This window comes from Orbicella faveolata, unplaced genomic scaffold (genome assembly GCF_042242905.1).
Source record: "Orbicella faveolata isolate gen_17 unplaced genomic scaffold, um_ofav_v1 contig_37, whole genome shotgun sequence".
Lineage (NCBI taxonomy): Eukaryota > Metazoa > Cnidaria > Anthozoa > Scleractinia > Merulinidae > Orbicella > Orbicella faveolata.
In genome coordinates, this window is record NW_028301566.1 from 2,350,217 (window position 1) to 2,363,029 (window position 12,813).

At 42.7% G+C, this 12,813-nt stretch overlaps 2 protein-coding genes and 1 pseudogene across 2 annotated transcripts in view; 2 read left to right on the top strand and 1 right to left on the bottom strand.

Moving 5' to 3' along the window:
* Positions 1-362: 362 nt before the first annotated feature.
* Positions 363-12,143, bottom strand: LOC110048812 (uncharacterized). The gene is made up of 3 exons (XM_020754589.2): positions 12,095-12,143; positions 3,513-3,993; positions 363-2,687 (listed from the first exon to the last, which is right to left on the bottom strand). Exons 2-3 carry the CDS (start codon positions 3,969-3,971, stop codon positions 1,674-1,676), a joined length of 1,473 nt encoding a protein of 490 aa, XP_020610248.2. The 5' UTR covers positions 3,972-3,993; positions 12,095-12,143; the 3' UTR covers positions 363-1,673.
* Positions 6,833-11,522, top strand: LOC149101601 (uncharacterized; annotated as a pseudogene).
* An 11-nt stretch (positions 12,144-12,154) lies between the features above and the next one.
* LOC110048813 (uncharacterized) overlaps positions 12,155-12,813 on the top strand; it is a 31,066-nt gene continuing 30,407 nt past the window's right edge. Inside the window, exon 1 of the mRNA XM_089275622.1 lies at positions 12,155-12,283. The gene's annotated coding sequence lies outside the window, so the exon portion shown is untranslated. The remainder of the gene's footprint in view (positions 12,284-12,813) is intronic.

Below are 12,813 nucleotides of genomic sequence, written 5' to 3' on the forward strand. Positions count from 1 at the left end.
GGCTTATGTGTTTTCGTCATTTCACACCGTAGTGTTTTCTCGCACAGTGGAAGAAATTTTTCACGACATACTATTAAAATATTCCGTCCTGCATCGTTTCCCAACAACTTGGATGACGAACGCTTACATACAAAGGTGCGATGAAAAGTGTTTTCGTTATTTGATTACTTGAAGTTCTCTCGAGTTTACATGTACATGTAGTGCTGTGGCTCCGATTCATGGAGGCGCTGTTACCTAATGTTTAGCGCGTCGAACTCTCGGTTTAGCGGTCTGGGTTTGAGTTCTGAGGCTGACGCCACAGAACTTGCCAGCAGCATACATGTATTGATTTGCTGCTGTTAATAAGAGGAGGTACCGAGATCTCTGATGTTTTGTCCTTTATTTCTCGGACTACTGTCTGGTACAATCTTCGTCTAACTTCTACTGCTTCTACTTCCACCACTACTCAAGTGGACACGCATATGGGTAGCTATGTGCAGGGGCGGATCCAGGATTTTTCTAAGGAGGGGTGCACCACTATAGAACGGCGTAACTGACTGGTGAGGTAAACAAATTTTAAATGCGAATACGAAGGCTTCATTTCAGGGGTGCACACCCCCTGTACCCTCTCCCTAGATCCGCCCCTGATGTGTGGGCCACACGTAATGACTGACCTTGGAGGATTCAACATCTTTTTAGAATACTAACCCAAACACTTACACGCGACTTCCAGAAGCGAACTACAAAGTTGAAAATAGAAGCTAAAGTTTAAATAACAAGAAACCTGAACGTACAGGATCTTTCGTGGGAGATCTAGCAGACCGAGGCCATTAAAAGAACCCGCCAAACATGACCATTGATAAGGTATTGTTCGGAGCTTAAGTACTGCTGATAAACTAAGATAAACAACTTGAACTCACAAAGCTCTCTGTGTGGGTAGTCCCGCCCTAAAATCACAAAACTAACGGGATAACTACGAAATGATAAAAAATTGTTGATCACTAACCAAACTGACTAAATTCTATAAAAATTATTCAGCTTCATAACATATGTAACCAGTTATGAAGATATGATTAACCAACTAGGAGCTGCCAGTTGGCTTGATAGCTCACTTCGTAGAGCACTGCACCGGTATCGCAGAGGTCATGGGTTCCAATCCCGTTCAGGCCTGAATTTTTAAATTCTTAGGCTCTAATTTCACACCTGCTTAATTAAGTTGTGTGTATAACTGCGATGATCAATCATATCTTCATATCTTTCTCCGTAGTTCAAATATATGGTCTTTCATACATTCACTTGTATATGTAACCTGTTGTTGTACTAACATCATACCGGGGGATACATCTAGCAGATTCATGCTGTAAGAATCCTCGTTAAGCTCAGGCCTTGAGAACCAGTTGGGCCCCGAGGTAGACTCTTTTTCTACTTCTATAGTTTTTTAAGGAATCGAATCAAGAAGCGGTGGCTTATGGCTCCTGTGCGACGTCCTGACTGAGTTTAACTGTTCCTACCGTTCCTCTGATCCCACCGTTCTTACTGCTCTCTATTGCATCCTAATGACGCCGGTCAATGTGGTCATCGTACATGAGCCATTAGCCCACAAAGTTGGAAACATTAAAAATATTTAAGAGCTAAACTAGTGCTCGTATTATCATCAGGCAAACGCGAGAGGAAGTTGAGAAGAACGCAAATGTTTATCTACTGTAACCGCGAACCTTGGGCAAGAGTTCAAGTTCTTCCAACTCTTGTTTATTTTCATCAGAAGATGTTGACGGCGGTACTGGCGGTACATTAATTACCATTTCCTCTCCATCGATTTTCTTGGATTTCTCTGATTTCTCTCCTATGACCTTAGAGATTATCCAGGCTATTAATGCAGAAGCAGTGTATAAAAGGGCCGCCTTAACTACTTCATTTGCAGTTTCCCTTATGAAAAAGGACTGTCCAGCTAACATCACTAGAGTAACAAGTAAAACTGTGGAAAACCAAGCAAATATACAAAGAACTAAATTCATAGGATCGAAATCGGAGTGAAGTATGATGAAGACAAGAAAAACAGCGACAACAATAACAATGGAAATAACTAGTAGAACAGTAATACCCCATAATGGGTTAATCATAATTCCGATTACAAGCCAGCAAAAATAATATATAGTCAGGTTTGTCCACAGAAAGATACCAACTTTTGCCACGAATTCTGTTGAGGTATTTCCTGGAAAGAACTGATATTTTTTTCCTGCAAAAATGCTAGCTGGTACTAGCACTACAACCTCCAAAAATATCAATGGTAGGATTACATACAGATCGCACAGAGTGTTACCAGATTTTAAAATTCCAATGGTCGTGAATAGAAGTATACTCTTTCCGATTGATAAAACGCACGATACAACGTTAACAGCCTTAGCTAACATTTGTCTCTTGCTTTTGTTTTCTGGACGTTTGTCCTTAGTCGAATTGTCGTTTCTTTTGTTTTTTGTTTTATCTTTTTTATCATTATTATTTTCAGGGTGAAAAAGAGCGAAAGTTATTGTGGCCAACGTTGGGCCAAAAAGTATTGTAAAAACAAACGAACACCACAACATTGCCCTAATGTAAGCCCTGTGCTCTGCAGGTATAGCAGATATGTTTGTCTTGTGGCCCTCTATGACACACTCAGCTGTGTTCAGCGTTGGATCTTTTATTCCTGGGCTCACGGCCAGATCTTGAAGCTTTCAAAATAAAGAGTACAATATAAGTGTCTAAATATAAGTGGCTATTAACCCACGGTTCCCAAATCAAATTGGAATTTATAAATGTTGATTTCTGTGGATGGAGGAAAACCAGTGAATAATCTCGAAAGAAATTCTCGGACCAAGAGCCGTCAGCAAGAGCCGTCAGCAACTTTACATTATGACGCAAGGTCCAAGATTCGAAGCGGAGTAACACTGGTGTATAATTACTATTGAGGGCTAGCGCTCAGCGAAACGGTCCCCAAACCCCACCCTACTCTAAGCAACTACAGTGGAACCTCACCGTTAGGCCGACCATGCACCTAACCATGTCTGCTCCTTTTTGGGGGCCCAAAATATAGCTCACTCTTTTTCCTCCTGATTTAAGTAAAACCACTTTCGATTGAGTGTGGCCACACCGCCATACGTATGTGAAAGTGTTGGGTGCCCTGTAATGGAACGTCGTGAAAAAACAACAACTTCTGTCTGTCCTGATGCATTCGGGGAAAGCAATACTGCCAGTGAGAACCCGGGGCAAGCACAGTGTTTACGCAGAAGAGCTAAGCGGGGTTAATTACATGTAACAAGCTTCCTGGATCAGTGCAAACGGCAAGACTCAAGATTGCAACTAGGAACGTATACACAATACTTGATAAAGAAGGAACAGCCCATGTCGACAAGTCCTGACTGCATTAACGAGCTGGCCGTAAACGATGTTAAAACAACTACAAGTTTACAACTTAAGTAAATACATTGTATATCAATTAACATCGCATTACTCATGATCAACTGGAGAACAGACGAATAGAACTGCTCATAGCTTACCTCAGCCAGAACTCTGTCGATCATTATAAAGCGGTCATCTTCAGAGACGTTACAACAGAACGGCGCAATTGTGATATTTAATTCTCGCTTTCGAGATGTGACTAGGATCGAACCAAGAGACAATAATTCAAGAACCTTTGCAGGCAAGGCAGCGTATAGACATGACATGCTCCATGTGTATGGAACTGGTGAGGATTTTCCCGTTTGGTTGAATGTATGCAAATTGACATGAACAAGAACAGATGAAGGCTTCCTTGCAGGGTACAGAGCTAGAGCAATGTTGAAGTAGTTCTTCGGCGATGCCAAAGCACTGTAGACATCTGCGTAGGTTTCAATACAGGTGGTATTATTCACACATCCTTTGATCACATTGGCTTTGGTGTGCTGAGCAAAATTCGTCACTATGACTTGGATCAGCAAAAGCAGCAGGAAACACTTCTGCAAAGTGGCCAGCAACATTATGGAGGTCTCCACCACAGTTCTGTTTGAAAGAAAGTTACGAATATTAACTGCTTGATTTCTGAAAAGTGAACTTTACTTTTGGTTACACTCAACAGCGAGACCGCAGCTAATATATCACAAACTAAAATCTTTTATCGATTTTACAAAGTGGCTTTTAGCCACGAAACTCGGAAAATGAATCCTCTGTAAACAGTGGCAGTTTCAGGGCCCTTGAATTGAGTTCTCAATATCCATATGTCGATTAGTAAAATAAAAATAAGATAAAATAAATAACTTGCAAATAGAACTGACATAAACTATTAAGAATCCCAACTGGCGCATGGTGGGAGGCTGACCAGGTGGCTATTTACACAACGCAGTCGAGAGGTTGAACTCAGGACTACCGAGAAAATATCCAGATAGCTGGAGGATGGAGGATTTGAACCACGGACCTCCAGATTTCAAATCCAGCGCCCTTAACCACTCGGCCACGCCGCCTCCACAGGCTCATTACCCATTGATTACCCATCGATTACTCGTGGATTGATGTCAATGAGTAATTGACATCATAATTCAGTAGTATACACGACCCCACAAGCTTTGTAGCTTTAATTTGGTGTGGGCGGAAAGCATTTTGGAAACGGAGCTTTTCGAAAACGATGACCTGAGTTTTCCGCAAGCCGGCACAAATCCAAAGTGACTGGTGATCGCTGCGTTTTCAAATTTCTCCGCCGTAACCAGTGTGGATGCTGCCTCAGCTGTCGTTGTTATTGCACAGGACATCTAAGAAATGTACAAAGATTTATGACGCACGTGCACAGCCATTGTACTGCTTATTAAATCTTTTGAGTGGTGACGTTATCGTCTCCCTCAAGGTTTGCTTAAGCACACTTTCAATCTTTGAGTAAGGGTGTCACTAAACACCGGAACGGAACGGTCAGAACGAACCAAAACACCGGAACGAGCTGCAAAGAGCCAGGACACCGGACTCAGAACAAGCCCGAATGGCACGAGAATGGGCCGAACTGACACCGGAATGGACAGAAATAAAACGGAATGAAACAAACACGAACTGGGCCGAACGAAAATGAATCAGAATATACAAGATGAACCGGAATGAACCCGAATGGACTCGGAATGGAGCAGAATGGCACCAGAATGAGCGGCTTTTTTCGCGTACAACCCACGCGTAATGCGCGAACTTATGTTAACAAAGGGAGAGATAAGTAATTAAGACTGCATTATTATCGTTGTTTCTTTGTCACGTGTACTACCAATGCAGTGGACGAATTACGCTAATTACATGCCACAATTCCAATCCACCAATCCAATCGTGTTTTCCCTCAAATTGGAAATCTTGATCTGGATAAAAACAGGTATCAGAACAGCGCGCAATGCATTGAGCTACAAGTTTTCATGTCGCCGAAAGTTCGCCAGTTGACTTCCTCGATCCTGTCCTTGACACTTCGACCACCATCTACCATCCCCGTCCACCATCTAGCTAAGACCCACCTCAGCCTGTCATCCCACAGCAGCTTGCCTATCCTGCGCTTGATAAGTCGTCTATCCTGGATCTATTCTCCACAGCTGGTAGACAACAGAGGTTACCGCTACAACGTCAAACGTCTTAGATACCACTGACTGGCAATGAACAGTCAGGGATAAGCTAGCTATCGTGAAGTTAGCTTAATAGCTTATTTTATATCTGTTGGTGCTAAATTGAATAACTTATTTCTCAACTCTCTTTTAAGTCAACCCATGCAGGGTTGTCTCTCTTTTAGATCAACCCTGTAGTGATACAACGCAACGACAGTAGTTAGCAGTTATCAGCCCATCCCCACAACCGCCGAACAGTCCCTGGAGAAGTAGTATCTGCCACCATCACTACAACAGCGAAGGCCAAAGCTGTGGCATATCGAATCAGAGCAGTTTCTGCCGTCGTCGAGGAAGTTCTGCTGCAGAACATGACTGATGAACCCTGAACAAGTCTACCCTGGCCAGAGTACATCGCCAGAACTGCCCACAGAATGCGCCAGCAACTCAGACCGAAAGACCTGGTGGACCCAGACTTCAAGATCGCCGATAGCCACATTTCTGACGGTTTCTTTCGCTCACACGTTAAAGTGGGTGGCCATCGCCATCTCAGGTTCGCCACCGGCCTGCAACTCCAGTTCCTTGCCCGCATAAAGAGCTGGAACATCAACGGTACCTTCAAGCTGTGCTGAAACCACTTTACTCAGCTTCTGACGGTACGTCAACGCGTTCGTCAAACAGGACGACCACGCTAAACACCCCTTTAGGAGCGGCCACCAAATAAAATGAAACACCGAACTAAAGCAATGACTAACAGGAGTGATTATAACTTGCATGGGACTGGGTACGTTAGCTATTAAAAATGGCGGGATCTGTATTTCGAGCATTGAATTACTATTATTATTATTATTATTATTGAAGTATTCCTCGATTGAAAGCGGCTTTTTTTTGGGACTGAGACGCAAAATAATTCGTGATGAGGTGCAATGTATTAGCCAAAGCGTACTCGAACGAATAATGTTAAAGTGTAAGCGACCGGAACTGACGTAAGGGTCACGCAATTAGGTAACCGGTCGTTTAGCCTCCAAGTCGATTAGCCCCTGACCGTTTCGTATCAGGCCTTTCTCTGCAATTCCCCCCTACCCCTACCCTCTTGCTAAGAAAGGTTAGCCCCCAACCTGAAGTCGAAAACTATCTATTTCTCGTTCTGGAGGCTAATCGACTTTCTGGTTGGGGGCTTACCGGCTAGGGGCTAATCGACTTTTGGAAACGATGGGTAACCGTCACGTAAGCTTTACTGTAGTATTGGTGATGTGATCGTGTACGACCGAAATGAATTATGGTTGTGATTAAAAGTACATGGTCAAGTGTAGAGTTGAATATGTAACGCGTGCACTTATTTTGGTTGAATCCGGATGTTTCACTGACCGTGAAACACTACAATTGGTGACGAGAATAAAGTGATACGAAAACACATCTGTTTAAAGGAAAGTTATGGCGACAAATGACGAACTTCGTGGAATAAAGTCATTTGATTGTTGTGGAGATAGCACCAGTGTAGGGCCAAGATGGCGGCAATGGCGAAAGGCGTTTCAATTTTATGTCCATGGTCGGGGGATCACAGCAGCCGCTCGAAGAAAGGCGTTACTTTTACATTGTGCAGGAATGGAAGTCCAAGGAATCTTTGAGACCCTAACGGATCCCGGTGTACCTGAAGGGGAAGAAGAAGACAACGTATACAAGGCTGCACTTCGAACACTCGATGCATACTTAACACCACAAGTGAATGTACCGTACGAGTGACACATTTTTCGGGAAATGAAGCAAGAAGAGCATGAAACGGTCCATCAATTTGTTGTACAGCTCAGTAATCAAGCTGCGGATTGTGAATTTGCCACTACGAAGAATAAGCAAGTACGTGATCAAGTTATTGATAAATGCTAGTCCACAGAGCTTCGGCGAAAACTTCTGGGAAACGGACAAGAGCTAACATTAGCAGAAACGCAGAGGACTGCTCGATCGCTGGAGTTATCGCAGACCCAAGCCAGACAGATCGAAGGCGATGCGGGAGCGTCTGTTAGTGCCATCAAAGAAGACAACAAACCCGAAGGAAATGGAAGAAGTGATCAGAAGAGTTTGAAATGTTACCGATGTGGACAAAGTGGACATTTCGCACGTGACAAGCATTGTCCGACAAGATCTAACACCTGTACAAAGTGTCATATGAGAGGACATTTTGTCTCAGTTTGCTGAACAAAGAGTAAACAAGAGCAGAAGAAAAAGAACACACGGAAACAAGGTGGACGGGGAAAAGTTAACTGCGTGGAGGATGGTGAAGATGATGAATATGCTTTTACTGTGGGATTCGGTAAATCATGGGACAGGAGTGAACCAGAGATGGTCGATTTACAAGTTGGAGGTGTCACTCTTAATGGAGTTCTCATCAACTCAGGATCATTATGTAATATCATTGATCAGAAGATGTGAGAAGAATTGAAGCAAAAGGAGTAAAGTGCAAGTCAGAGAAGGCAAATCAGAAATTGTATCCTTATGGAACTTCAGAACCACTGAACACGCTGGGAAAGTTCGACGCATTAGTAAACCTAGCTGGAAAAGATGTTACAGCTGAATTTATTGTCATTTGCAATGAAGGCAGGCCGATACTGGGCAGGAAGACAGCCATGGAGTTGGATGTACTAAGGCTGGGACTACAAGTTAATGCTGTAAATACACCAGACCTTGTTGATAAATACAAAGCATGTTTTGAAGGAGTAGGCGAGTTAACTGACTATCAAGTTAAAATCCATGTGTACAAAGAAGTTAATCCAGTGGCTCAGCACCACAGGCGAGAACCACTCGGTCTGAGAGAGAAAGTAGAGAGCAAGCTGCATGAGTTAGAGCAGCTGGACATTACTGAGAAAGTAAAAGGACCAACACCTTAGGTCAGCCGAATAGTAGGAGTTCCCAAACCTTCTGGTGAGATTCCATTGTGCATTGATATGCGCCAAGCAAATGAAGCTATTGTGAGAGAAAGACATCAAATTCCCACCGTTGATGAGGGCCTCCACGACATGACCCAAAGCAGTGTGTTCACCAAATTAGACCTTAAATGGGGCTATATCAACTGGAACTGAGTGAAGAAACACGTGACATTACAGCATTCTCAACACATGCTGGACTTTATCGTTACAAGAGATTGGTGTTTGGCGTGACCTCAGCTCCTGAGATCTATCAGCATGCTATCCAGCAAACTCTGCATGGATGCGAAGAAGTGCGTAACATATCTAATGATATTATTCTTCATGCTAAAGATGATGACCAGCAACATAACGAGAGGCTCGAGAAGCTATTAGAAGGATTGCAACAAAGAGGTTTGACCTTGAATGGTGAGAAGTGCAAGTTCAAGATGCCCCCGTTAGAATTCATGGGAAACCTATAGATCGTTTTCACGTGACGTCATCATTTTCTAAAATCGGAAACTAAAGAGCCACGAAAGTTGTTATCCCCATCAGGCATAAGAGGGGGTAAATTTATATCTGTTTACAATTTTACAGCTCAATAGTCTGCTTTGTTTGGAAAACAGCGTATTTTGAATTTCAGCGTTATGGTGGTGCGTGACACAAAGCTACGATCGCATTTGTCGAAACATAGACCTATCTCATGATTTTTAGCTTTTTTAGAAGTTAGAGCATTTGGAAAAGTGCTTATGCAAATGCTTGTTTGCTCATTACAGATAATCAGTCGTCTAGATAGCCAAAGTGACTTCCAGATGTTTACACTCTTTCCCGGCCGCCATGTTGGTGCCCATCCGGATGGGCACCAGCATGGCGTCTCCATACAAACCTCTATAAATTTGGATAAAAAATGTCTCCGCATATCTTGCATAAAAAAAATTGCTGTGACCTGAATCTTGGCGAGAGTCTTTGCATATTTATCTTCTTTCTTTTCCCAGATTCTGGACTTTATCTATTGAACGGTTTTGATTTATATTTTGATCTATTTTGAATGGCGTGACACTGAAAACCAGCAATTGTCTACACGTGGTATTGCACCAACAGAATCCAAAGTTGAAGCAGTAGTCAATGCCAGAGAACCTGAGTCTGTAGCAGAAATAAGAAGTTTTAGGGGACTTGTGAATTTCAGTGCAAAATTCATTCTAAATCTGGCCACAGCTGCATAACCACTTCGACAGCTGACACGAAAAGGAGTAACATTCACATGGGGTGAGAAGCAACAAGAAGCGTTTGAAGCTCTGAAGGAAACACTAGCAAGTGCTGAAACATTAGCTTACAATGACAAGGATGTCAAAACAAGAGTCATTGCTGATGCAAGTCCGGTACGACTAGGCACTGTTCTAGTTCAAGAAAAAAATGGCAATTGGAGACCAGAACATAGCTGATGCTGTGTCTTGTCCAACCCAAGAAGTTTCAAATGAAAGCAAGAATACATTCGGTATGTTGCAGAGAATGCAGCCCCCAGAGCCATAACTATCCAGGAAATTAAAGAAGCATCTGCTGAAGATGAAGAAATTGCAGTGTTAAGGAAGTGAGTTCAGACCAATGATTGGACTGTCGGCGAGCCAGCTTTTAAAGCTGTGAGAAACGAGTTAACTGTGCTAGGGAAGTTAGTGTTGAGAGGAACTAGATTAGTCATTCCGAGGAAACTTTGCAGGCAACTACTGGATCTAGCTCATGAAGGCCATCAAGGGAAAGACTCCGTACGTACACCAAGGTATGGCAGCTCTGTATAGACCGTCAAGCAGAACAGAGATGCAGAACATGTCATGGTTGCCAGCTTGTTGGTAAACTGTTGCCCCCAGAACCAATGAAGAGAACAGAATTGCCTACACAGCCATGGCAAGACGTCGCAGCAGATCTGCTGGGACCCTTTCCAAATGGTGAATATCTACTGGTGGTTGTTGATTATTTCAGTCGATTCTTTGAAGTAACTGTAGTCAGTGACATCTGGCAAAATGATTAGCTGTCTGGAAGCAATGTTTGCTACTCATGGACTACTGCTGTCAATAAAAACAGACATCGGTCCACAATCTGTGTCAGAAGAATTTGAAGCCTACCTCAAAGATCAGACAACAACAATGACCACAGAACATCAACCCCATTATGGCCACAAGCCAATGGTGAGGTAGAGAGACAAAATAAGAGTCTGCTGAAAGCTATGCAGTTTGCGCACAGCGAGGAACGTGACTGGCGACTGGAATTGCAGAAATTCTTGCTCGGTTACAGAAGCACACCACACACAACTACTGGAGTGAGTGCTGCTAAATTGTTATTTGGAAGAGAGATTTGTTCAAAGCTCCCAGGTGTGGAAGAGTTGCACTCAGCTAGCAATGACAGTGAAGTCTTGGACAGAGATCGTGAAAGAAAGCAAAAGGGAAAAGACTATGCTGATAATCTGAGAGGTGCTTGTGAGTCAAACCCGAAAGAGGGAGACAAAGTTCTTCTTCAGAAACCGAAGTCAGACAAGCTGTCACCATCATTTGAAGCCACATACTATGAGGTGGTCAACAAATAAGGAAATCATGTGGAAGTCTCTTGCTGGCGTCCACTACAAAACAAATGTTACTCCCCTACAGAAGTATGAGGATAAGTCACAAGAAACAGCCAGCAATCCTAAATGGACATTGTCAAAAGACCCAGAAACTAGTCAGGAAGGGGGAACCAAGAGTTTCAACTCTGCGTTATGTGTTGTGGCCCAGGTGCAATCTCAGCCTGAGAGGCTAAAAGATTATGAACTCGGTTAAGACTTTGTTTACATGATGGACATTTCTTGAGAAGGACATGTCATCTTTATCAATGTGTCATTTTTGTATTGATTTAAGTCTTGGATATTGAAGCACTTCTCTTTGAGTTAGTAGCCATTTAGAACAGGTTGTAGTATGTATGTATTGTTATTTTGTTTATGAAATTGGACTGGACAATTTATTCGAAAAAAGGGAGAGATTGTAGTGTTGATGATGTTATCGTGTACGGCCGAAATGAATTATGGTTGCGATTAAAAGCACATGGTCAAGTGAGTTGAATCTGTAACGCGTGCACTTATTTTGGTTGAATCCGAATGTTTCACTGACCGTGAAACACTACATTTACTACCTTTTATAGTCCATCAGTCGACCACACATCACAAAAACGTTCCCGCCAATATTTCAGTAATTTCCTACATGGAGCGAAGCGAAGCCAATTCTGTACGGAGCGAAGTCACTTCGGTATTCGTGGGAGTGAAATCACTTCCGGGTGTGGAGCAAAGTTACTCTTGTAAAGAGCGAAGTCACTTCAGTATGAAGCAATTTCACTTCTCATGCAGAGCGATCTGACTTATGGGCTGGAGCGAGCTTCTCTCCATGGAGCGAAGTGACCGTGAATTTCATCCATCAAACCGCAACGCAACTAGCCTGTCCACACAGGCAGATTTTCCCCTTTTGTTTTGCACAACGCAAGACCAACACACCAACTGACTAACATTTACACGAAATATATGACGCCATGTGCGAGCGAGAAAACGTGCAAAATTACTAATTAAGCATTCCTAACACTTATAGCTCCTCTCTTACACACTCAAAATAGACTTTGAATAAAAAAGCACTCACTAACCTTCCTCACCAACAACAAAACAGATTTCGTCGCCCACGAGTGATTTGTGAAAACTGGGAACGAGATTTCTGCTCCTGTTGCCTGGGCCTAGTATGTTCGCGACTGAGGCGTCCATTGTTGGATGAGGAAGAAGAAACTTCGACTGAGAGCACTCGGAGAATTTGAATTGTTATTCAAGATAAACAGACGGTTAGTGCTCTTTATTCTTATGTTTTATTATTTTCTAGTGGAAGAAAAGACTTACTTCCGGATGCTTCCACTTTCTGTAGTCTGAAAACTAGACAAGATCAAATTTGACATTTGTAGATCACTTCAGATCATCTTTTTCAAAGCTCAGACACATTTCATGTTTAGAGAAACCCCGGTAGAGCGAATTGCCAAGGGCATGTTTTGATCAGGCTTGCAGGTTTTTTCGGGTGCTGTTCATGAATGATTGCCTGGGTTCCTCTGTACTTGTTTTTGAGATTTTCCAAATTTATTCTTGCATGTGATGAATGCTCTTAATCCCTTATTATAAAATAAACCAAATGGTACAGACTACACGTCTTGTTTGTTTATGCATATCTGTTTAATTATATTGCCATCTACGGGCCGTCGATAAAACCCGGAACGTGGAACATTCCGGAACATCCTGGAACATTGCAGAACATCCCAGAACATCGAATAATTATGATAATTATGAGAAAAATATGTGAAATTAAATTTTTGAAAATGCAATA

Bases quoted from the DNA above. Each gene is read 5' to 3' on its own strand.
- LOC110048812 (XM_020754589.2), bottom strand. From the start codon at position 3,971: ATGTTGCTGGCCACTTTGCAGAAGTGTTTCCTGCTGCTTTTGCTGATC. The intron at 2,688-3,512 runs GTAAGCTATGAG...TTATTTTGAAAG, and splicing joins TCGACAGAGTTCTGGCTGAG to CTTCAAGATCTGGCCGTGAG.